Below are 24,601 nucleotides of genomic sequence, written 5' to 3'. Positions count from 1 at the left end.
AAAAAAAAAAAAAAAAAAAAAAACCTGTATTGTAGATTTTTATAGGTCAAAATTTAATTTTACATTTCTCTTTCTCATGAAAAATATGAAATTAAATCTAAAGTCCCAAAAGAACGTCTACTCAACTACATCATATGCATGTAATTAAGCCAAATCTTTTTTTTTTTTTTTTCTTTCATGAAATTCACACTAAGTACAAATTTTAAACGCTCAAAATATCCGTAACTACATTAATTTTTGAAATTAAAATTCAGATTTGAGTTGAGTCGACTTCCTAACAAAGTTGGATACCTTCACACATCAGGTTTAAGGTTTAAATATCCTTGAATTCAAATAATTGCTTGGGGCCACCTTCACGGGGAAGTCAAAATCTTACCTGATTCATACGTGTGAAGAGAAACTTTGTATGAACCCAAAACTTAGCTAATAAAAGTAGGTAAACGAAGTGACCTACCTTAAAAAGATTTCTCAACATAAAAATAAGTACATAATTTAAAACCTACCGAAAAGAATGCATACATCGATGTTAGGCCAATTATAAGGTAAGCGTAGTACAGCGCTTGAAATAGTAATCGACTAAAATACAAGAGGAGTAATGATGAGCTTAATTGGGAATTAACCCTAAAATATCGTATTTTAATTATATATAAAAATAGGTTTGGACCCTCATATATATGCCACATTAATTATAAAATTTAGGCTAAATATAACTTTCGTTTCTTGAAATATTATTTAAAGTTAAGTTTACTTGTCCTAATTTAATCACTTTAATTAGTAGTCTTCTAAGACTGCAACATTAATTATTAGACAACAATAAAAAAATAAAATTAGGCTAGCTAGCACTAGTACTTGCTTTCCCCACTTGAGATTTATCCCCCCAGATGGGCCCAAATCATGGACATAAAACCACTATTTAAATCAAAAGTACTTCTTTATTCAATTAACACGAAGCAATAACCCAAAAAACAATTATCTCATATCATGTACGTACGTACCCAGAACAAAAAAACAAAAAAGGGAAAGAAAATTATCCCAGAGAATAATTTATATTAATCGAGGTAGCTGATGAGAATATCTAGATAGCTTTAGCTTGTTGGCTCCTCATCTTGTACGTCATGAACTCCAGCGCCACCGGCGAGCAGACAGCCACCTGGCACCGGTCGGCGGCGGTTGTGTAATTGTAATTGGTGTTGTATATACATGTGTATTTTTTATATATATAGATAGAGGTTAATTAATTAATAGCGCCAGTAAAGAAAAGAAGAGGAGTAGGGGAGATAAGTAGAGAAAGCGAAAGAAGGCCTGCCTCTCATAATCCGGTGAATGGCGTAGCCCATCACTTCCGCCATCTCTCCGGCGTATCTCATCACCATTGGCCGCAAATAAAGCGCCCACAGCCCCACGACTGCCATCAATATCTCTGCTCCCAAGCTCATTATTTATGCTTCTTTATTTTCCTCTCTTCTCTTACATTTCATGCCGTATATATTCGTCTGATCTAGTACTCAAAAAACTCGATCTCTTGGTGGATTACATTTTGGTTGATTATTGGGTGATTGAGGTAGCTAGGGATGGTGGTTTCTTGATCGTAGGAGATGGGAAGGTTGATCCTGGGGAAGGTGGTGGTGTTATCTCCCTTCTTAAAGGTTGTCCACACCATTTCTTCAACTACCATTCCCACCTAACAGTCTTGTACGGAGGCTAGCATGCACAGTTACTCTAATTTGTTCACTTCCTACGATTAATATCTTGTTTTTTCATTTTCATTATTGGCTCGCTGTCTGATTTATATATATATGTTCTCTCCGCAAACTATTACTACTATACATTGTTAAAGTTTCATTGAAATTACCAATTGTGTCAATATATCACTTAAACAACTGCTAAAAAAAATTGTCTCTATCTATCGATCCCCTGATATGATGATAAAAATACCGTTCGTGAAATTATAAAAATTCTTAAAAAAATTTTATAAGAATAATTTTCTCAAAAATTTGTACATTTATGCATTTTTAACTGGCTTTGAAAGGATATATATTGACATTATTTTAATAATATAAGAAAAATATGGACACAATTAATAGTATTTTGAGGGATATTAACAATATGGTCGTTTGAGGAGATATTTATAGGTTTCCTCTTGGTTTTTTTTTCTCTCTCTTTACTTAGGGAAAAAAGGAACACCAAATTGTACTATCACTTAAAAAAGTATGTCGGAAATTTATGCAAAAGAAAGAAAGTGTCGCATAAATACTATGAGTCATTATTATGCGACACTATTACCAATCATTTCTCTGAGTGCTATTACCAAAAAAAAAAAAAAAACAAGGAAGAATTAGGAGAAACTTCAGAAAACTTTCTTGAATTTCCAGCCAATTTGAAAAACCCCTCATGAATTTTCAAAACTCTCATTTAGGCCATCTGAACTTTGGTTTTCTTTCACTTTGAACCCTTTTAACATTAAACTACGTCGTTTTGGATGTTTTATACCCATTTTACCATTTTCCAAAACTACGTCGTTTTGTGTCATAAAATTACAACACTTACCCAGCCCAAAACGACGTCGTTTTAGGCATTAATTTTTATTTAAAAAAAAAAAAGAAAAAAACCGGGGTGGCCGGACCACCCCCTTGGCCATGGGGGTGGTCCGACAACCCCCAAAAGGCCAAAAAAAAAAAAGGGGGGGGGGGGGGGGGATGGGGTGCATTTGAGGTGGCCAGACCACCCTCAAGGGGCTGTGGTGGTTTCGGCCACCCCATACCGGCCCAAATGCACCCCATCCCTTTTTTTTTTTTTTGGCCAAAGGGGTGGCCGGACCACCCCCTTGGCCATGGGGGTGGTTCGACCACCCCCAGATTCGCCAGGGGGTGGCTGGGCCAAAAATGGGGTGGTCCGGCCACCCCATTTTGGCCAAGGGATTCCCCTCTCCCCCCCCCCCCCCCCCCCTTTTTTTTATTATTATTTTTTAATTTTTTAATTTTGCTTTTTTTTTTTTAAAAAAAAAAAATTAATGCCTAAAACGACGTCGTTTTGGGCTTGGTAGGTGTTACAATTTTAGGACACAAAACGTCGTAGTTTTAGGGAAGGGCAAAATGGGTATAAAATGTCAAATTGTTTGACTTTAACTTTAAAAGGGTCCAAAGTGAGAGAAAACCAAAATTCAGGGGGCCTAAATGAGAGTTTTGGAAATTCATGAGGATTTTTCAAAACGGCTGAAAGTTCAGGGGGGGTTTCTGAAGTTTCCCCGAAGAATTATTTATATTATCCATAAATGATGAAGGGGCAAAGTTTGTACATGTGGCTTTGCCTAACGCTTTTAGGTTGGGCTTAACGTTCCTAATCGTTTGCCTTGTCATTTCAAAAACTTACTGAAAAAGATGGATGGTGAAAGGCCTCAACTCTTAACTCGTGGGTCCATTAATTTTCAACTAGTTTTGACGGTCCAAATTAATTCCGGAATAATAATAGGATCGGAATCAGAAATTTTAGTGCGAAAGAAGATAACTTTTTACAAAGATTTTAGAAGAGAGAAAATTAATTTTTTAGAATTTACCTCATAATCACTGAAATCTGTCTCGCATAATAATTCAGAAACCAAAATCGTCTTCGAGACCAAATCAGAAATATCTAATTGTGAAAGAAAAATCAAGAAAGAGAGACAAAAGAACTAATAATTAATATGTCCGCTAGTTTTGGGAAACGTTAATAAAACAAATGTTTTTTGGGGTATCATAGAAATTCTGATTTTTGATTATCAGCTTCAGGGACGGATTTAAGGGGGACCGATAGTGGCCTTGGTCCCCCTCTCAAATTACAAGGAAAAAAAAAATTAAGGCAAAAAAAAGAAGAAAAATTTAGGTATTTTTTGCCAATTAATCCCTCCCCAAATTTTTTTTGGCCCTAGCTTGGTCCCCCCCAAACTCAAAGCTGGCTCCGTCCCTGAGATTTAGCTTCCCGACCAGATCTTCTTTGTTGGGGAGGAAATCTGTAAACCATGCAGCAGAAAGCTTGGGTGTGCGCTTCATCGTTTGGCGATCGGCGTAGTATAGCCCGAACGTTACAGTACTGTAAGTCTGTAACCACTTGCCCATTCAAAGTTGTCCATCAAAGACCATATGAAATATCCCCGAACATCGGCTCCATTCCTGTCGATATATATATATAATTCTTTCATGTTGTTTTCTTGTAACCCTTTTTCAATTTGCTTTAAAAATAATAATAATAATAACAATAATTTTTTTTTAAAAAAAAAAAAAAAAAAAAAAAAAACTGGAAATATGGCCCTCACCTTATTGCTCTGGCCAAACCCGAAAGGTAGTCCTTGTGAAGCTTGATTCTGTTTGTATCTTCAAGAACTTGTTCACTTCGTTGCGGTGGTGGACAAAATCCTGAACACACAGTTGAAGAGTTAACTTATATATAACTGGTCTCACTACAAAACCCAAACACATCTAATTCACATTGCATAATGTTTTGTTGGTTTGAAGTCCGTAACAAGATAAATTTGGCCGGGTAGGTTCTTAGAGGGAACACATAAAAGAGACTTACATCTAACGATAAGACTTTTACGGTGTAATATAATAGGTGCTTCAAAAAAGTACATTTTGAATAAAATCTTATATTTTGGGAAGAAAAACGCTATATGCAATTCTAAGTGCTTATTCTGTCGGTGAAAATCATCATTGAATTTTAGTACTCACTGTTTTCGGTGACAAACATGGGCTTATTATTGTATCTTTTCTTAATGTAGTCGATGATTTTCTCCATGCCTCTTGGAACCACAAAGAATAGGGGCATTGCAGTCTGTCAAGAAACAATTAAGCAATCTTAAAAAAAGGAAAAATTTAGACAACTAGGGCAAAACAATGTTAGCATTTATGATTTAGCATACCGGTTCTCCTACAGGAACGCCGTCGCGATATGGAGTTGAGCTTAAAAAGCCTAGGATTGGTCGATCTCCGCCTAAGGGGCAAGCAGAATGGGTGCAATCCTTCACATATTCAGTTGAATAGTGATTGATGCCAATAAAGTCCACACTGCCTTCTACAAGTTCTCTTTCTCTTAGGGAGAATCTTGGCAATTCACTTCCAAGAATTTGGCGCATTTCCGGAGGGTAATCACCAAATATCAAGGGATCTAACGTCCTGCTTGTAAGAGAAAACACCAGTTGTCTACTAAATAGAATAGTTTAAATTTTATTTCTTTGCTCTACCCCTCTCAATCACGTAAAATGATGTAGTTTCTGTTGTATTTATTCCTTTTAGGTGGACTAACATAGTCATTTGCTTTGTTTTGGGCTTATAATGGGATGGGCCAATTTTGTGGACATATGAGGAAGCTATTTACTTTCACCCTATATATAGGTAAAGTTTGCCTATTATGCTTCACTAGGTGATCATTATGTGAAAATTAGAGTTGAGAGTAATAGTCCCCCGCCACACACAAAACACGGTTTTCTTTTACATGTTTGGGTATCTACATGAGATTCATGAAAGACATTGTTAGATTTATTTATACATGCTATGGAGAAAGAATAGATTTATTATTGATTTATTTTAACAATTGATATTAGAGCCTCTGTTTATTTTCTTCATGGTTATAATAAATCTCGTTTTAGACTGATTTTTTTTTATTTGAAAAATATTGTGAATAAATGAGATTTGATTTCGAGTGGAGGCAGTAGTGGATCTGAATTTCTTGCTGCCACCACTGCTATGGGTAATCTAAGCGTACCGTCCCCATCTCGCATTGTCGCCGTGCAATGCCATTAACAGTGTTTTCTGGTTTGTGATTCTATTTTTCTTTCATTGTTATGTGGCTTTTAACGCGTAAAAGACGGTTGTCAATTTGTTTAGCGTGTTATTGCAGCCTATTTTAAAATAATATGTATATCATATTTTTGAAAATTGCATGGTTTAGACACCTCAATTTTTCTTAATAGTGTCTCAGATGCTATAGGATTTGGGGTCTATTTTTTTTAATGTTCTACACGGTTTTTTGCTTCTACACTATGAGTCTCATTTTTAATCCTTTTTTTGGGGGGTTAATTTGCTTTGTGTATTGAATTAAAAAGGATTTTTCTTTTTCGTTAACGAAGCAAAGGTGAAGACATATATTTTGTCCTTCATATATGTTTGCTTCATATATACGAAGCACAAGGACTTAAATTTTTATTAAAAAATAAAAAAATGGTTAAAGCTGGATATGTGATAGAGCTATATATGTGTGAACTTCAAAAGTGTGTGCATATGTGATGGAGTGATGAGACTTTTGCATTGACATTAATTTACATATTTATCAAACAAAGCGGTTAAAGATTAAATCTGTGTGAATTTATCATAGATTCATATCATTTTATGTCTAACTATGAGTTGTTTATATTTTTTTATAAACTTGGATTTATTGGATACGAGGATTTGGGCGGAAAAGAGATTGGTCTCAATTGCGGTATTTATTTTGCGATTGATAAGTTTTTTATGCAATATTTATTTTAACAATGTGTTTTATTTTATTTTATTTTTTGACATATCCGCACAAGAGGGGGGAGGGAGATTCGAACTAGTGACCTCCACTTCATTAAGTGTAGTCCTAGCCGATTGAGCTACCTCTTGGAGACACAATGTGTTTTATTTTTGTGAATATATATACTATTTTGTTTTATGTATACATATGATTTTAAGTATGCATATTGTTTTTTATCCCTAAAATGAGGGCTTTGACAACTCCATTGATATTTATTTCAATCATATGTGATGTTTATTTTGATTGAAATATTTTTTGTGGAGCATAAATTGTTAATATGTTAAACAGTATATTTATGTTCAACATAAAGATGTAAGCTTTATGATTCACAAATTGATAATTTCCTGCATGCGTGTTAAATGTGGAACATAGAATCCAAAATTTTTTATTTCCTTTGTCATAGACAACAAGTGTTTTTGACCCAAGAGATTTTAAGTATTATTTCTTTGAGATATGTCATTTTATGGGAGTAGTACACTACAAAAAACAGGGTATTTTTTGACTTAGCAAACAGTAACACACTTTTTGCCACGTCAATAAAAACTTTATTGACGTGGTGCATGTCCGCACGTCAATAATTATTGACGTGTCAAAATGGCACGTCAATAAATAGTGACGAGTCATTTTGACATGTCAATAATTATTGACGTGCCATTATTTCACACGTCAAAAATTAATTAATTAATAATATTAATTATTTGTACCTATATTAAGTAACAAAATTTAATTAATTGGTTAACAAAATTAGATAACAATATTAATTGGTACCTATATTAAGTAACAAAATTTAATTGGTATATGTTGTCATATATTAAGAGATATATTCAAACCCATTAAAATTTTATAAAACTAGTTAATGCTCTCGTCTCTTATATGCAATGCTTTCACTATATATGGTTATTATATGTGCTTTGCATTCTTTAATTTATGGTTATTAATTAATACTAGGTAACAAAATATATATGGCTATTAATTAATAATAAAAATTATGCAATGCTTTCACTATATATGGTTATTATATATATGTGCTTTATATTCTTTAATTTAGGGCTATTGATTAATAGTAGGTAACAAAATATATATGGTTATTAATTAAAATGATATAGTATTAATACATATCACGTTTTCAATATTGTAGGAATATTAATACATATATGTATTATCTTAGTTTTAAGTATATAGTATTTTTTTTAAAATAAGTGATCATATAATTTTTTTTCTCTTATTATTTTCAATATACTTTCTTGACATGTCACATTTTGACACGTCAATAATTATTGACGTGGCATTTTAACTGGTATATGGTTATTAATTAATATAGTATATGGTTATTAATTAATATTAGGTAACAAAATATATATGGCTACTAATTAATAATAAAAATTATGCAATGCTTTCACTCTATATGGTTATTATATATATGTGCTTTATATTCTTTAATTTATGGTTATTAATTAATAATAAAAATTATACAATGCTTTCACTATATATGGTTATTATATATGTACTTAATTTATATTCTTTAATTTATTTGGAAATAATTAATATTAGGTAACAATATATATATATGGTTATTAATTAGTAATAAAAATTATGCAATGTTTTCATTATATGATGAATTTCTTGACGTGCCACATGTGACACGTTAATAATTTATTGACGTGTCTACTGTAGACATGTCAAGAAACCTCATCGAGAAGGCACGAGCTAGCCTAGTTGGACCCCTTTTTCTTTTTCTTTTTTTTTTCTATCCTTTTCCCTCCTCTTTTTCTTTTTCTTTTTTCTATCCTTTTCCCTCCTCTTTTTCTTTTTCCTTCCGCGTGTGCCCATATCCTTCCTTTTCAAATAAGTTTGATGGGGTTTGTTTTGTCTTCTTTTTTTTTTTTCTTTCTTTTTCTTTTCCTCTTCTAGAAGAGATCTTTTCCTTATTTTCTTTCCTTTCTCCTTCTCCTTTCAACTAATTTTTTCTCCCAAATTCCTTCTTTATGCTTGTCTTTCGGTTCTCACTTATATATATTCTTTTTTCTTCTTCTTCTTCTTCTCACACCCACCTCCCTTGTTTGTAGCTTAAACAAAAGAAAAGAAAAGAAAAGAAGGAACCTGCGAGAGAAGAGGAGAAAAGGTGAAGAAGAAAGAGAAATGGAGGGAGAAGGGAAGGGGTTTGAATATTTGGTGATTTTAAGGTATAAATGCTTGAATTTTAGTTATTCTAGATCTATTAGTCTCTTATATAGAAGTTTTTTTTTTTTTTTTTTTTTTTGGTTAAATTTGCTAACCCACTTTTAGATTTGTTCTTCCACATTATTTGGGGGTTTGAAGTATTTTAGGAATTTCTACTGAATGTTTAGAGATCGGAGTACTTGTGTAGTGAATTCATGATGAGATTTTGAGAATTTTCCTTCAATAGTTAGATATATATGGGTGTTCAACACTTGTAGGGATTTATATAGGTTTTAAGTTGCAACTGGATTTTTGATGAAAAATTAAACATGAAGTAAATTTAAATTAAAAAAACTTCCAGAAGTTATTATTTAAATTTTAGTGACGTGCCACTTTTTGACACAACAATAAATTATTGACGTGGTAAAACTGCCACGTCAAAAAAATAATTTTGATGTGCCAATTTTTGACACGTGTGTCAAAATTGGCACGTCAAAAAATTGAAATTTTTGACACCCGCCTTATTAACCTTTGACACACGTCAGAAACTATTGGTCAACAAAAACCTTTTTTTTTTTGTAGTGGTAAGTTATATATTTTCTGATAAAACTTTGGTTCTAGCCCGTCAGTTTGATAAAATGCTATTGGTATATCTCTTGTATACTTGACACTCGATGATTTGTAAAATGACTCACATATAAGAGAGACAAAATGACTCACATATAAGAGAGAGTTGAGTCAATGTAAAAGAAACTCACACGTGAAGGAGAGATTTGTTGTAAATGCATGTGTGAGTGTTATGTCTCATATATATTGAGAAATGAAATGAAAGGGGTAAGTATTATATTGAAGAAAACAAATATTAATATCAGCTTATTTTGTATACATGTATTGTTTTGTATACATTGTTCATCATATTTGTGATTCTCAAATATTTGGTTATGAACAAATATTGATTTTAAGGCATGTGCTATAGTAAATAAATAAATGGTGCATGTATTGTTGTTTGTGAAATTTTATGCATTCATTTCGAGATTTATATGTAAATTTATATACATTCCTATTGAGATTAAGGAATTTTGTGCAATATGAATAATTTTGTTGTGTATAAAATCAATGATTTTGACCAGTTATGTTCCCACCTATCGTGGGACAAACTGTGATAAATTATTGGATTTTATCGTAAATTCAATAAATGGTTTTTTGTGAACGAATAATTATGTTACGAATAAAATTGATGATTTTGACCAGTTATGCTCTCACCTATCGTGGGACTAACTGCAATAAATTGTTGGATTTTATCGTAAATTCAATAAATGGTTTTTTGTGAACGAATAATTATGTTACGAATAAAATTGATGATTTTGACCAGTTATGCTCTCACGTATCGTGGGACTAACTGCAATAAATTGTTGGATTTTATCGTTACTTCAATAAAGGGTTTTGCGAACTTTGAGAGCATCGGCATGTTTAATACATGATGCATCATTACCCTTATTGTAATTCAATGATGCCGTGCATGTGGTGTAATTTGGTGGTTGCTACGGTTTTGTGTTATTTTGATTGAATATTATTTTGTGTCAATTAGTTAAATCTTTAGCTTGTTTGAAAGATATCTTGGTGTCAATCTAAAGATTATTTGCGAATATAAAATTTTTATTTAAATGAAAAAAATTAATTTTTGTCAAGAATATTTTATAATGATGATCAAGTAATTATTTAATATGTTGTGTTTTGATCATTGTAAAGGTGCACTTGGTAATCATTTTAAATGAGTTATATAAAAATGTTTGTGGACTAAGTAAGACAAATAAATGGAATTCATTTTCACCTTTACCTAAGATAAGGGGTTTTTTTTTTTTTTTAAAAAAAAAAAAAATTAAATGAGATATACAATTTATGATTAATGTTCATTTTTATTATGATTTGAAGTAATATTTATAGTTTTTTGCTATCTTCCAATTGAAGTTGAGCTATGTGCATTTATTATGATATCTATTTTGAGATAAATGAACCTTCAGGGGGAAACTTCAGTAAGCCCTCCCTCCCCCCCCCCCCCCCCCCCCCTCCCCCGCGAACTTTTAGCCGATTTGACAAACACCCAATGTACTTCAAACTCTTTTACTTTACTCCCCTGAACTTTCAATTTCTATCATTTTTTCCCCATCTATTAGTTTTAACCGTTAAACCGACATTTTGTGCCCATTATACCCTTAACCAAAACTACGTTGTTTTGGGCTCCAAAACTACATCGTTTTGGGCTTCAAAACTACATCACTACCTAGCCAAAATGTGGTGGCCGGACCACCCCATTTTTGGCCAAGGGGGTGGTTGAAGCCACCCTCTGGCCGGTTTGGGGGTGGTCAAACCACCCCATGGCCAAGGGGGTGATCCGACCATCCCCAAAAGGCCAAAAAAAAAAAAAAAAAAAAAAAAAAAAAAAAAGGAGATGGGGTGTTTTGGGGGCGGCCGGACCACCCCCTTGGCCATGGGGGTGATCCCCAGACAGGCCAGGGGGTGGCCCCAGCCACTCCCTTGGCCAAAAATGGGGTGGTCCGGCCTCTCCATTTTGGCCAAGGGGGTGGCTCCAGATTTGGTCTTTTTTTTTTTTTTTTTAATATTATACTCAAAATGACGTCGTTTTGGGATAGGTGAGTGTTGTAGTTTTAGAGCACAAAACGGTGTAGTTTTGGGGTGAGGGTATAATGGGCATAAAAAGTCAAAATGTTTGACTTTAATGTTGAAATTTAACATAAGGGTTCAAAGTGAGAGCAAACCAAAGTTCAGGGGGCCTGAGTGAGAGTTTTGTTAGTTCAGAGGGTGTTTGTCAAATCGGCTGGAAGTTCGGAGGGGAGGGGGGGTCTTAGTGAAGTTTCCCCAACCTTCAGTTTAATGTAGATATTATTGTTGTAGACCAAACCAATGATTTTGAGTGTTTATGTACCTGCCTTTCATGGGACTAATCATGATAAATTATTGAGGTTTTTTGTTGTTGTTCAACATGGATGATGTTATACATCGAAATAAATGATTTTAAGTGGTTACGTGCTTACTTATCGTGAAACTGACCATGATAAATTATTGGGTTTTATTGGATATTATTCAAAATAAATAAATAAATATATGTTGGATTATTATTTTGTGAACTATTATACTAAGGTCCATACAGATAATTATTTTGCCATATCGGTAAATTATTATTTGGTATGATGCTTTGGACGGTGAAGAAAATGGTTAAATACTTTGCACTTGGTTTCCTAGTCCTATCTTTTCGATAGCAGGTCATTTTAAGTCTTTGTATTTAATTGTTTTGCTTTATCATGCGTAGTAGTCCATTTTGTATTGCAGACTCTAGCATAGAATTCTGACAAAAATAGTGTAAGAGTCCATTGTGTATTATGACTCTGGCATGGAGTCGAGATAAAAATAATGCGTAAGATTCAATTATGTGTTGCAAACTCTAGCATGAATATGAGATAAAAAATAGTGCGTAAGAGTTCATTATGTGTTAGAGACTCTAGCATAAATTTGAGATGAAAATAATGTGTAAGAGTGCAATGTGTGTTGCGAATTCTAGCATATGTGTAAGATAAAAATCTTACTATTTGGTGAATGAGGATATTTATGAGTGCATATTTCTGTTTCACATGCATCATAAATTTACTGTGACATCTTCAATCATTGGTGATCCTGACATGTCTCTCTTGCAAAGACACATATTGTGAAAATGTGATAACTTCTAAGTCTCAATACTCCCAAACAATCATATTTGCGTTAATTGTGTGTACTTGATGTGCACTTAAGTATGTATATAAAATCATATGATTATATTGTTGGTGTATTTGGTAAATATTTGAGTTACTTGAAAGCTGCAAAGAAGTACTAAGGTACTTGCGGGAGTGCTAGGGATTTTGTGCTAACTTAACGGTAATCCACATTCTTGATGTAGTTAGATATTGTAATGCCGATTATTTTGGTTATCCAGTTAGTGTATTTGTGATGGTGGGAAGAACTATCACGCGGAAATGTGTCATACAAACACTTATAGCTTCATCAACTATTGAGACATGCATAATGTGTAGTTTATTCTGAGGCTACGTGTCAGGATACATAACTACATAATTTTATCTTAGGACTGGGTAATTTAGATGTCATTGTGATGTCATTAGAGATATTTTGAGTTGTATCTGTAACAATTTTCTTTCTTTTCGAATACTAGGAGCTCATTGCGCTACAAGTATATTGACATAAAAGTATTTATTTTTAGAGAGAAGGTTAGTTGAATCTTACATTTGAGCTATGCATACTCCCATAGAACATATGTTGGCGAATCCATTGACCAAGAGTATTTGGCTTCTATAGTGTTTTAAGAGCATGCGACTCATATCGGGTTGTTAGAGTCTTTTGTTCTATTAAGTTAGTGGGAGTTATGTGCCTTGTGTATATCATGAGTATTTTTTGTGTTGCCATTTGTGTGCATTTGTGTTAACTATGGCACTGATGTGATACGAGACATTGTGTGTGAGTCTCGGTGAGACAATGTGTATTAGTCTCAGTAGGCTTCATTTGAAAATATAATGATTACCATTTGTGTTATTTGTGTCTTACACTTGCATTCTATTTTCCTTGGTCACGTGATTGTAAGTACTTGTTATATGTCATGCATCCTATCAGTGTATTCTAACTTGTTACTTGCAAATACATTTTGATCAGGTTGTGCGTTTAGAATGTTTATTTGTGTTTATCTTGTGGTTAAATGACTTATGCAGTCTAAGTGAGAGATTGTTTTATTTATTCCTTTTAGGTGGACTAACATAGTCATTTGTTTTGTTTTGAGCCTATAATGAGATGGGCCAATTTTGTGGACACATGAGAAAGTCATTTACTCTCACCCTATATATAAGTGAAGTTTGCTCATTAGGCTTCACTAGGTCATTATGTGAAAATTAGGGTTGAGAGTAATAGTCTTCCTCCACACACAAAACACAGTTTTCTTCTACATGTTTGGACATCTTCATGAGATTCATGAAGGTAGATATGGAAAGCTTGCCATGAGAATATTGAAGGTATGACATTGTTAGATTTATTTATACATGCTATGGGGAGATAACATATTTATTATTGATTTATTCTAACAGTTTCCTGACCGTTCTGGATCGATAAGGAGTAGATCTAATATTCTCAAGAGCAATCTGTGCTTTTATGGTTGTTTTCTGTTAGGGATGGGTATTTTCTGTTTTTTGTTGTCTGTATTTTTGTTTAAATAATTATTGTCCAAACATTTTGGAGAAAAATGAGCTACCTATGCATTGAGTTGAGTCTGTTTGGAACAGATCTAATGTTACAACTGAAAAGTAATAATACGTTAGCGGATATTGATGTCATAGATAGGTTTTGAATGTTTGATTTTTATGTAAGCATCTATGGTTTATAACCTCGTAATTTCGGCTATGATTTTTTAGATCTTTTTGCTTTGTGATGTAAGAGTATTATGCTCGTGATCCTTCTCCAATAAAACTGAAATTTTTTTTAAAAAAAAATTACGTAAAGTTGGGAACAAAATTTTACCACTATTTTTTTTTTTAACGTAATTACTTGATTAATCATGTTCTCATTTTAGTTTTTTTTTCTTCTTCTTCTTTTCTTGATAGTGGCAAAATAATTACTAGTATTTGTTCTATCATGGATATTAAGACCTTTATGAAATTATTGTAGAAAACGACATAGGAGGTCAAGTGAAGACGTCGTATCCCGGCCCGGCGAAGAAACAATCAAACAAATGAATCATTTTCGAAAGGAGCCCACCAACTGGTCTGTGCCATGTGCATCTTGTCGCCTTCACTCAGGACCTTTCAGAAATTATTGTCGCAATTATTACAATTATAGTCATTATTTGAATAATTTGATGATATTAATTGATATTAATTAAATCTAAGAGAAAATTCCCACATATTTTTTTCATTTTAATTAAATATTTCACATGTTAATATAAATTAAATTATTACATTTATAACTATTTTTTATTAGTTCAAGCCCTCCTTAGATTCAAAAATTCTGCATCTTTGTAATTTTTTTTTTTTTTTATCAATTTTGTTTTTGGTAGGATTTTTGTTTTCCAAATCTACAATTTGAGTGAAATAAGCAGTAGTTACCCGCCCACTTCGAATGCCAATGCCCTGTTAGCAGCTTCCCGATCCAATTCTTCATCGGTAAGCGGTTCATACATATATGCAGTTACAACAATCCCAATAGACCCACCTTGTTTTTGCTGCATCAGAATTCATCTTCCTAATTAAATTAAATTCATCTTCCTAATTTAATTTAATTTAATTCAATTCAATCAATCAATCAATCTGCCTTAACAATATTAGGGGTGTAAAAAAAACCGAAAAATCGGAAAACCGGTTGGGAAAAACCGGTAACCAAGATGCTTGGTTCCGGTTACCAGTTTTAGAATTTTTAAATACCCGGTTATAACCGGGTATATATTGTTTTGCTTTTTTTTTTTTTTTTTTTTTTTTTGTTGCTTAAATTAAACACAAAAAAAAAAAGGTTTACCCGGTCCGGATAACCGGGTACCAACTGGAACTGGTAGGTTAATTGGGTACCCGGTTCCAGTTTTCAAAAATAAAAATTAGGTACCCCAGTCCCAGTTTAGATTTTCAGTTTTGGCCAATAACTGGGACCGAGTTTTCACCCTTACTTAACATGCAACCATCCTCTTCATTTTAAGTGAAAGGGAGAGATACATTTTATAATAGTCTAGATTTTTTTATTTTTTTATTAATGCTATTAAAAAGTATATGAAAAACACATATTATTAAAAGAAAAAATCAAAATGTTCTTTTCATATGCTAAGAGATTTTAAATACCGAATAAAAAAAAATTTCTCAGACCCAGTTTAATTTTTTTTTTGAATCTCCTTTAGATTACCTGAAAATGGTTGCGGTATAAATCAACAGCCATGGCATGAGACAACAACATGTTGTGCATGACAACGATAGGCTCTATGTCGGAATTGCCGACAGAACAGTTTCCAAAAGGCTTTGAACACCGACCCGGTGGGTACTTTCCCCTTAAATAGCCCAAATCCCTGGATAGGTTCGGCTCATTCATGGTCGCCCGGCCAGTACTTAACTCGATCTCCGAAGCTCTTAAAACAAATTTCCCAAAAATATGTAAAATCTTTCCTACAGAAAAACGTTAAACAATTTAACCACGTAACTATAATTAATCTTTACAATTAATATTAGTGTCATAAAAATAATAAACAAGAAAACTTTTAAGATAATTAGTGATTCAATAATTAACTTACTGAATTAGAGGACTGAGCCATCCGCCCCGATCCTCGAGTTCCTGGGGCAGTTCATTGTGGTGTATTGTCACAAATGGCTCAATTCCTTGCATCAAAATCCATGGATTATGGTTTGATTTCTCGAGAGCAGAAGTATGCTTAATTAAAAGCAAACCAAACAATTACCTACGTACCTCTAGACAATAAGTTGTCTATAATTTTGTTATAAAATGTGATTCCTCTTGGATTAATTTCACCAAACCTTCCTCCTGTTAGAGTTGAAGAACTCAAATGAGTTGGTAATTAAACAGATTAAGGTGGGCTAAATGATTAGTGTTAATGCATATATACTGGGAAGGATTCTGGCCCAAGAAATCGAGAACCGATATGCATTAACCCCCAAAGATTGCAGTGTCTCAATGTCTTCCTGTGCAGCAAATAGAACAAATTATTAATGTTGTTTTTCTTCTTCTGATAATTTGAAGGTTGGTGAATTATATTGATGAAAAATGATTCAAATTTTTACCAAGTAGCGATGGTAATGATCAACAGCAACATCCCCATTTTCATTATTAATTATATTTCCTGAAAAATGTGATAAAACTCACACATATATATATATATAAGCCAACATTAATCAAGAAGAGTAATGATAAAATTCCTTCCCCATTATATACAAACTTTTACCTGGGATATGACTAAATATGTCCCAGTTGTTCATACCCTTACCATCTTCAAGATATGCACCTTCAACCTATAACATTGCACCAAAGAAATCTGATCAGACTGAACCAAAATAAGCAATAAAAGAAGAAAGAAGAAGAAGAAGTGCCTAATATGATGAAGTGCTTATTCCAAAGAGGAATCCATCTGGGAAGTGAGATTTTCTTATGTCTTCTTCTTCTTCTTCATATTTATCCGAACTTTGAGCTGAAAAATCAGCAGAAGAAGAAAGAACAACAATAGAAAGCAGAAAGAAAAAGAGCAGTGCTGCCCTGACTGTCATTTTTGAAGTACTTCTAAGGCTTTTTTTTTTTTTTGGTTTGAATTGGTGGGAAAAAGCAGCCCAAGCATATAGAAATGATTCACATGATTCATCTACGGGCAAGGCCAAAGAGTTGGTGGCCTTTGGGGCCACGCACAAGTTGTGGGGTTGTCACTTGTCAAGAATATTATTCAAGATCATCATCATGCATTGGTGTTAATGAATTTGGACAATTGCATTATTGCATATAAATGAGTTAAAAGAGGTAAATTTCTTTTATTATTGTTTTGAACTTCTTGGACAGTGCAGTGGAGAAATTGGGCTCCAGTGTATTTACTCGAATATAAGAAAAATACTTAACTAAAAAAAATTGTAATTATCTATTTTAGTTATTGGTTTTTCTATACACACTTTAATAAATTTTCTATTTTCTTTTTTCAAATATTATTATTTTTAATTATATTCTTTCCAACAACCTACTTCTATCTTCTTATATTTCAACAACTTGGATTAACAATTTTCGGGATGGGTGACGTAATGGCCCGAGAGTGATGAAATCTACAAAATAAGAAAATCAGATAAAAGCTTGATGGGTGTGCCGGCAGAAGATAACTCTAATGTCTAAGTCAGTCAATGTTTTCAGAGAGAGTAGGAAATTCTTTTAATAGTTATCAACCCAAATACTTGGTAGGAATTTCCCTTTTATAGGCGTTGATGGCGGTTTTCTATGGAGTACTACTCCTGAATTTTCAGCACCTGCATTCCCGAGGAGTTAAGTGCACATAATGCTAAGATCGTGGCTGTTGTGGGACCTGTGTGATAGTGGCGCTCTAAGCTCGGCCACGTTCACTCAGCACGTGGCCTTTATCCTTTGGATCACTGGACATCTACTATATCTTCATGCGCTTGTATAAAGGTTTTATATGGCCCTTATCTTCATGGGCCTGCACAAAAATTCCTGTATGGGGGCCCTTTATTGGTATTTGGCTGATCCATTACCCATCAAACACCTTCCACCACCTCCTTCCACTATTAGGAAAAAGAGAGCAATGTTGATTGATGTAATACAGATGTAAAAGGGGTTTTTTATTTTTTATTTTTAGAGAAAAATTAAAAAAAAAAAAAGAAGTTGTTTGTTAATGTGAAAAAAGGAGTTTAAATATTTTGGAAGAAAGAAAAAAAAAAAAAAAAAAAAAAGGTTAACAAATAGGCTCATCAACATTGGGCTCATATTAAGAAAAAGAAAAGAAAGTAAAGTCCACTTAACCTCCTCAAATTACCACCAAAATGATAATCTACCCCTAAAACTATCAATTGTGATAATTTACCTCTAAAACTATCAAAATAATGACAATGTACTCCAAATTTTAACAAAATGACAAAATTATCCTTACTAAAATAAAAACAAAATACTAAAATTTAATTTTTTTTCTTCAAATTTTTAAGGGCATTTTTGTCATATTGAAAATTATATAAGGGTAATTTTATTATTTTGCTAGCATTGGAGGGTATATTGTCATTGTTTTGGTAATTTGAGAGGGTAAATTGTCGTAATCAATAGCTTGGGGGTAAATTGTCATTAGAGTGGTAATTTAAGAGAGTTAAGTAGACTTAAAACAAAAAAAAAACAAAAAAAAAAACACACATTGGGCTCATTTTTTTGGACGGAAGCACTTTTTATTGGTCTGTTAAAATATTTTATCTTCCCTATTTATGAAAGAAATAAACGCAAAACCATATATAATAGAGAGATTTTTGTTTTTTTTAACCGATAAATATGGCAATTTGGATTTATGGGTCACGTTGTGTATTGGAAGAAATTTTTTAAGAAAATACTAGTTACTCTCCTGATGATTTTTTTTTTTGTATTTTTCTCATCTTAGGTATATATTATTTTATAAAAACAAAATGAAAGAAATAAGATCAACTTTTTCTTAAAACATATTTTAACTTAATAAGTTGGATTAATTTTTTTTTTTTTTTTAAATTTAATTTGAAAGAAAACTCTACGAAGGAGGAAAAGTGTGCCTCAACTTTTACAATTGTTGCTCTTTTGTTTTTGTTTTTATTTTTTAAGGATATAACCCCATGTAAAAAAGAAAACAGATTGAGAAAGACAAACTAACTACAATTGGATTTTGGATAGCGATCGACAAGAGATATGCAACCTTTTATCACGTGACTGTGCCCTGACATTTGATTTGGACAACAAATTAAGCTGTCGGCAACCTTTTCCAAAATTAAAGAAAGAATTCAATGAGCAATCCTAAACGTCTATCGCTTCGTGTCTAGCTTTTAAAATTAATTGTAGATTAAAATTAAATAGTAATTTATCATAAATCTAATAATAATTTTTAAAGTTATATCAATTTTGTGAAAAAAAAAAAAAAAAAACCCATTCGGTTGGATTTACTTATACGTATGTTTGAAAATTTCAAATTAGACATGTTATTGAGATTTTTAGCTTGAATTTGTTAGTGGGATCATTTGTTGAGTGTGTTATAACATAATGCAACATTCAATTCATGGTGTTGGGTTCTTCCCTATAACAAATTAATAGCAAGAATTTAGTCCCAGTGGGATTTGGGATTGACATCCCCTAAAATTTTCTTTAAATTTAAGATTTTATGTTTTATTGGGAATGAGATCATCTCCTGTCCATTTTGGACCGGAGGGGATCCAGTTCATGGTCAAGATGTCCTTAAAGAGATCCAACAACCACAAAGAGTATGCCACGTGTCTTACTTATTAATTAAATAATAATAAAAAATATATTATTTAATGTTTTTTTTTTAAATAAATAATAAAACAATATATATATATATATATATATATATATATATATATATATATATATTTAATATGGGCCTTGGGAGTAGCTGGTCACCCCCAAGGGCCATGAGGTTGGCTTCGGCTATCCCAAACCATTTGGCCACTCTCAGGCTAAATGGTGGCCCTTGCCCAAGGGCCATATAAAAAACATTATATATATATATATATATATATATATATATATATATGTATATATATTTTTTTAAAAAACATATTAAATGATATTTTATTATTTTTTAATAAATGAGACAAGTGGCATCTTTGTAGTCGTTGGATCTCTTCAAAGAGATTTTGACCATGAACTAGATTCCTAAATAGACTGGAGAGGATCACATTCTATTTTTTTGAGCGTAACTTCTTTATTAAATACTGAAATGTGACTTATTTTAGATATTTAGATGAAATAAACAATTAAAATTTAAAAATCTTAAATTTAACGCCAATTTTAAGAGATTCCAATCCCCTGAAAGGACTTTACATCTATTGGGAGACACAGCTTATGTTACCCATTCGTCTACAACATCTACATATGTGGAGTCGTACGAAAGAGATGGACAAAGCTGAGAAAGCGGAAATTCAAAAACCAGAAAATTAATTGAAGCCAACCCATCAAGGAGCCCCGAATTATTGGCTCAATATTCGTGATCATGACCAGACCCAAAACACCCATCTCCTTCATCTCTCTTGCATGAGTCCTAACCAGCTGGGAAGTTAAAATAACATGGAGCAAGAGATGGTGCCGGCGCCGGCGCCGGACATAGAGGCTCAAACTAATAACAAGACAGCCACGGAATCCCCCGGCATCTTTCTCAAAGCCAATCGGCCTGTTACGTTGAAGGTACATAATTAATATAGACCATTAATTATGTTGCAAGAACATCTGTTGACTGTTTGTTTGATTGATTGAACAGTTTGAGGAGGTAGTATACAAGATCAAGACTATAAAAAGGGGATTACTTGAGAGAAAAGGCAAGTCTGAGGAGAAAGTGATATTGAAGGGAATCACAGGGATGGTTCAACCGGGGGAAGTGCTGGCCATGCTAGGCCCATCCGGCAGCGGCAAAACGACATTGCTGACGGCGCTGGGAGGCAAACTTGGCGGGCGGCTTGGCGGAAGCATAACCTACAACGGCAGGCCGTTTTCGAACGCAATGAAGCAAAGCACGGGTTTTGTTAGCCAAGACGATCTGCTCCATCCCCACTTGACTGTGACTGAAACACTAATATTCACTTCTCTTCTCCGATTGCCAAATAGTTTCACGAAAGAAGAGAAAGTGCAGCATGCAGAAGCTGTGATAACTCAACTTGGTCTAACAAGCTGCAAGAATAGCATCATTGGAGGAAGCTTCGTGAGGGGGGTTTCTGGGGGGGAGAGAAAGAGGGTTAGTATAGGACAAGAAATGCTCATAAACCCTAGCCTGCTATTTTTGGACGAGCCCACTTCTGGTCTTGACTCGACAACTGCTCAGAGAATTGTATCTACTTTGTGGGAGTTATCAAATGGAGGAAGAACTGTTGTTATGACCATACACCAGCCTTCAAGCAGGCTATTTTACATGTTTCATAAGGTTTTGCTGTTATCTGAAGGAAACACTTTGTATTTTGGGAGAGGATCAGGAGCCATGGAGTATTTTTCGAGTGTCGGATACTCCCCGTTGGTTGCCATGAATCCTGCAGATTTTATCTTAGATCTTGCAAATGGTATGTACATGTGACATAATCAATTTACTGCATGATTCTATCCATTAATTCAGAACCACCTATAATGTGGTGTCCCCCATCACACCTTTCTTTATAACAACACGTTTTAAAGCCGTGATAACCATGAATCTATTAGATGAAGAGCGTAGTTAATAAGAAATGTTATTTAATGGACTGCTAGCTATATAACTGGGATGATGTGAAAGTGAAAATCAACCATTGATTTGTCCTTTTTACAAGTTCTTGTGGATCCAAAAATAGGCAGCTAGGCTTTCTTCTGCAGACTTTTGGCTATAAGTCTTGAATTGATAGAACTATGTAGTGACAGTTTCTTCTTCTGTTTGCATAAATTCCTGCAACCAAAAGAGAAGCATAAAAGAGAACCATGTAGAAAAAATCATGCGCACAACATGTTCCATATACCATGCCTCATTCTCGTACTTCTATGTTTGTAGGTGTGTCATCGGATGATATGCTTCATGAGGATCAAATCCTGGTTAAGGAGAGTTTAGTATCTGCCTATAAAAGCAATCTTGCTGATAAATTGAAAGCTGAGCTTCAAGAGATTAACGACAATCAATTTCAAGATGGATCTGATGCTAAGCAATTTGGGAGGTGGTCCACAACTTGGTGGCAGCAATTCTGTGTGTTGTTTAAAAGAGGGGTCAAAGAAAGAAGACAAGATTCATTCTCTGGCCTCCAGATCGGTGAGGTTGTGGTGGTAGCATGTCTTTCGGGACTACTGTGGTGGCAATCTGATGTTTCCCACCTACAAGATCAGGTAACAATTCTTATCTCTTTGTATTTTGCACAAATAGGAGATTAGAATTTATGGGAGATACTATGATTCTAAAAATCTTCATCTTTTCTTGCAAAATGATTTTGTTCATTATGATATAGATATTAAAATATTAATTAAATGATTAAATCAAGCAAAAGTTTATATACCGCCCTCATGCAATTGACTACCTCATTGTTAATATCCTCCCAAACTCCGTACAATTTGTGTCAATGTCCTCCATAAATTATCAAAAAATATCAATGTTTCCTGATTGACAAAAATACTAGATCTTAATTGTTTTTTTTTTTTTTTTTTTTTTTAAAAAATATAATAAAAAAAAGGTGGCTAAACTACTCCCAAGACCTCGGTGTTCATGACCGAACCACCCCAGGTGTCCAGGGGTGGATTGGCCACCCCTGAAACTAATGGGGGCGGTTTTTCGAACCACATCTTTTTTTTTTCTTCTTCTTCTCTTTGTTGGCCTTAGAGGATACATTGACAATTATTATTATTATTATTTTTTTGATAGTTTAGTGGAACATTTACTAGTAGCTTAACCTTTTAAGATAAATGTTGATTTAATATAGTATCAAAGCAAAAGTAATAAGATCAAATCTTATCTCCATCAATTTAGTTTTAATTTACATGTTGGGTTTCGCTTGTTAATGGAGATGGAAAGTTTAAACTCACATGTGAGGGATAATGTTAAATTATTTAATTAAATGGTTAAATCAATCATTTCATATTAACTTAAACATTTAAAAGTAAGAATTTGGCCTAGCATTTGGAAGATCCAAATTGCATGACATATACTCATATGTTGACTTTGAACATATGACACAAATTTGTGGTTCCTGTTTGATTTCATGCAGATTGGGCTGCTTTTCTTCGTAGCAGGATTTTGGGGCTTCTTCACTCTGTTTCGAGCTATTTTCACCTTCCCGGAGGAGCGTATGATGCTAAAAAAGGAACGCTCTTCAGGCATGTACAGGCTCTCATCATACTTCATCTCAAGGAGCGTTGTTGACCTCCCAATGGAGCTTGCCCTTCCCACCATTTTTGTCACCATTACCTATTGGATGGCAGGCCTCAAGCCCACGCCCGGACACTTTCTCCACACACTGTTTGTCCTGCTTTACAGCGTGCTGGTCTCACAAGGCTTAGGCCTTGCCATTGGTGCCATGGTAATGGACCAAAAGGCTGCAACCACGCTCGGCTCAGTCATCATGTTAACATTTCTTCTAGCCGGAGGATATTATGTTCAGAATGTTCCTCCCTTCATAGCGTGGATCAAATACATCTCCCTTAGCCAATACACTTACAAGCTTTTGATGTCTTCTCAATACAAGCCAGCCGACACATATCCTTGTGCTAGTGCCGGTGGGGGCGGCCATTGTTTGGTTGGGGAGTTTCCTCCTATAAAGAAAGTGGGGCTTGATGGGCAAGCCGTCGGAGTTGTTGCTTTGGCTATCATGCTCGTCGGTTACCGGCTCATCGCTTATATTGCTCTCATGAGGATTGGCGTGACAAATAAAGTATCATAGATTTTTTTTTTTTTTGGCTGTTTAATTAATCAAAATAGTTGGGTAATGTCTCCGAGGAGTAGCTCAATCGGTTGGGGATCACACATCATGAAAAGAATGTCATTAATTCGAATCTCACCTCACCCCTTGTGTGGACGGACATGTTAAAAAAAAAAAAAAAACTGTTGCGGTAATTGTAAAAAATAGTTGCGGCTTCAAGGCTGTAAAGTGTAAATTAAAACAACAGCTAGCATATCTGCCATTAAAACAATGGACGATCAAGATTAAATGGGTGAAATTTAAAACAGATCTCATGGGTGGTGGATACTTGAGAGATGTATCCGATGCAAGCCACTCAACCCTAGCTTTCACCCTTCACTTCCCTTGACCTTCCGGTCCTTCCCACTTACTACACACATCATTCATTACCTTAATGATAGAAACACCTAATATCATAAATATAAGGGTTAAATACTTTATTGTCTCCTGTGGTTTAACTTTTTATTTTTTGTCCCCTAAAATTTACTTTTTATCACATGAGGTACCTAGCTCTGGTTTGCCTAAAGACGGAGATAGTACCTTCATTAAAATGTGACTGAATCCTACGTCAACATCAATAAAGAACTAAGTAACTAACACATGTCCCTATAATTAATTTTTTAAAAAATAATTAACTAAATAAAAAGGAAGTTTGGGGGTGGCCGTAGCCACCCCCTTGGACATTTTGGGGGTGATTGGTCACCCCTTTTGGTCATGGGGTGGCCTGGCCACCTCCATTTCGCCACCCCCTTTGGTTCCATGGG

The 24,601-nt window shown here is 33.9% G+C and overlaps 1 protein-coding gene and 1 pseudogene across 2 annotated transcripts; one reads left to right on the top strand and one right to left on the bottom strand.

Annotated features, from left to right (window-relative positions):
• Window positions 1-3,728: 3,728 nt before the first annotated feature.
• On the bottom strand, window positions 3,729-17,002 carry LOC132174484 (beta-glucosidase 18-like; annotated as a pseudogene). The gene is made up of 13 exons (XR_015911705.1): window positions 16,809-17,002; window positions 16,664-16,730; window positions 16,503-16,561; window positions 16,328-16,403; window positions 16,171-16,245; window positions 15,998-16,082; window positions 15,616-15,872; window positions 14,843-14,950; window positions 14,488-14,495; window positions 4,892-5,144; window positions 4,701-4,803; window positions 4,289-4,388; window positions 3,729-4,145 (listed from the first exon to the last, which is right to left on the bottom strand). The product of XR_015911705.1 is annotated as a beta-glucosidase 18-like (transcript).
• A 3,366-nt stretch (window positions 17,003-20,368) lies between these two features.
• On the top strand, window positions 20,369-23,819 carry LOC132174486 (ABC transporter G family member 9-like). Its single transcript, XM_059586135.2, has 4 exons — window positions 20,369-20,631; window positions 20,705-21,494; window positions 21,950-22,275; window positions 23,148-23,819. Exons 1-4 carry the CDS (start codon window positions 20,515-20,517, stop codon window positions 23,817-23,819), a joined length of 1,905 nt encoding a protein of 634 aa, XP_059442118.2. The 5' UTR covers window positions 20,369-20,514.
• The last annotated feature ends 782 nt before the right edge of the window (window positions 23,820-24,601 follow it).

Source organism: Corylus avellana, chromosome 3 (assembly GCF_965113065.1).
Source record: "Corylus avellana chromosome 3, dhCorAvel1.hap1.2, whole genome shotgun sequence".
NCBI classification, from domain to species: domain Eukaryota; kingdom Viridiplantae; phylum Streptophyta; class Magnoliopsida; order Fagales; family Betulaceae; genus Corylus; species Corylus avellana.
Note: the sequence above shows the minus strand (reverse complement) of the source record. Positions and strands in the feature narration are given on the sequence as shown.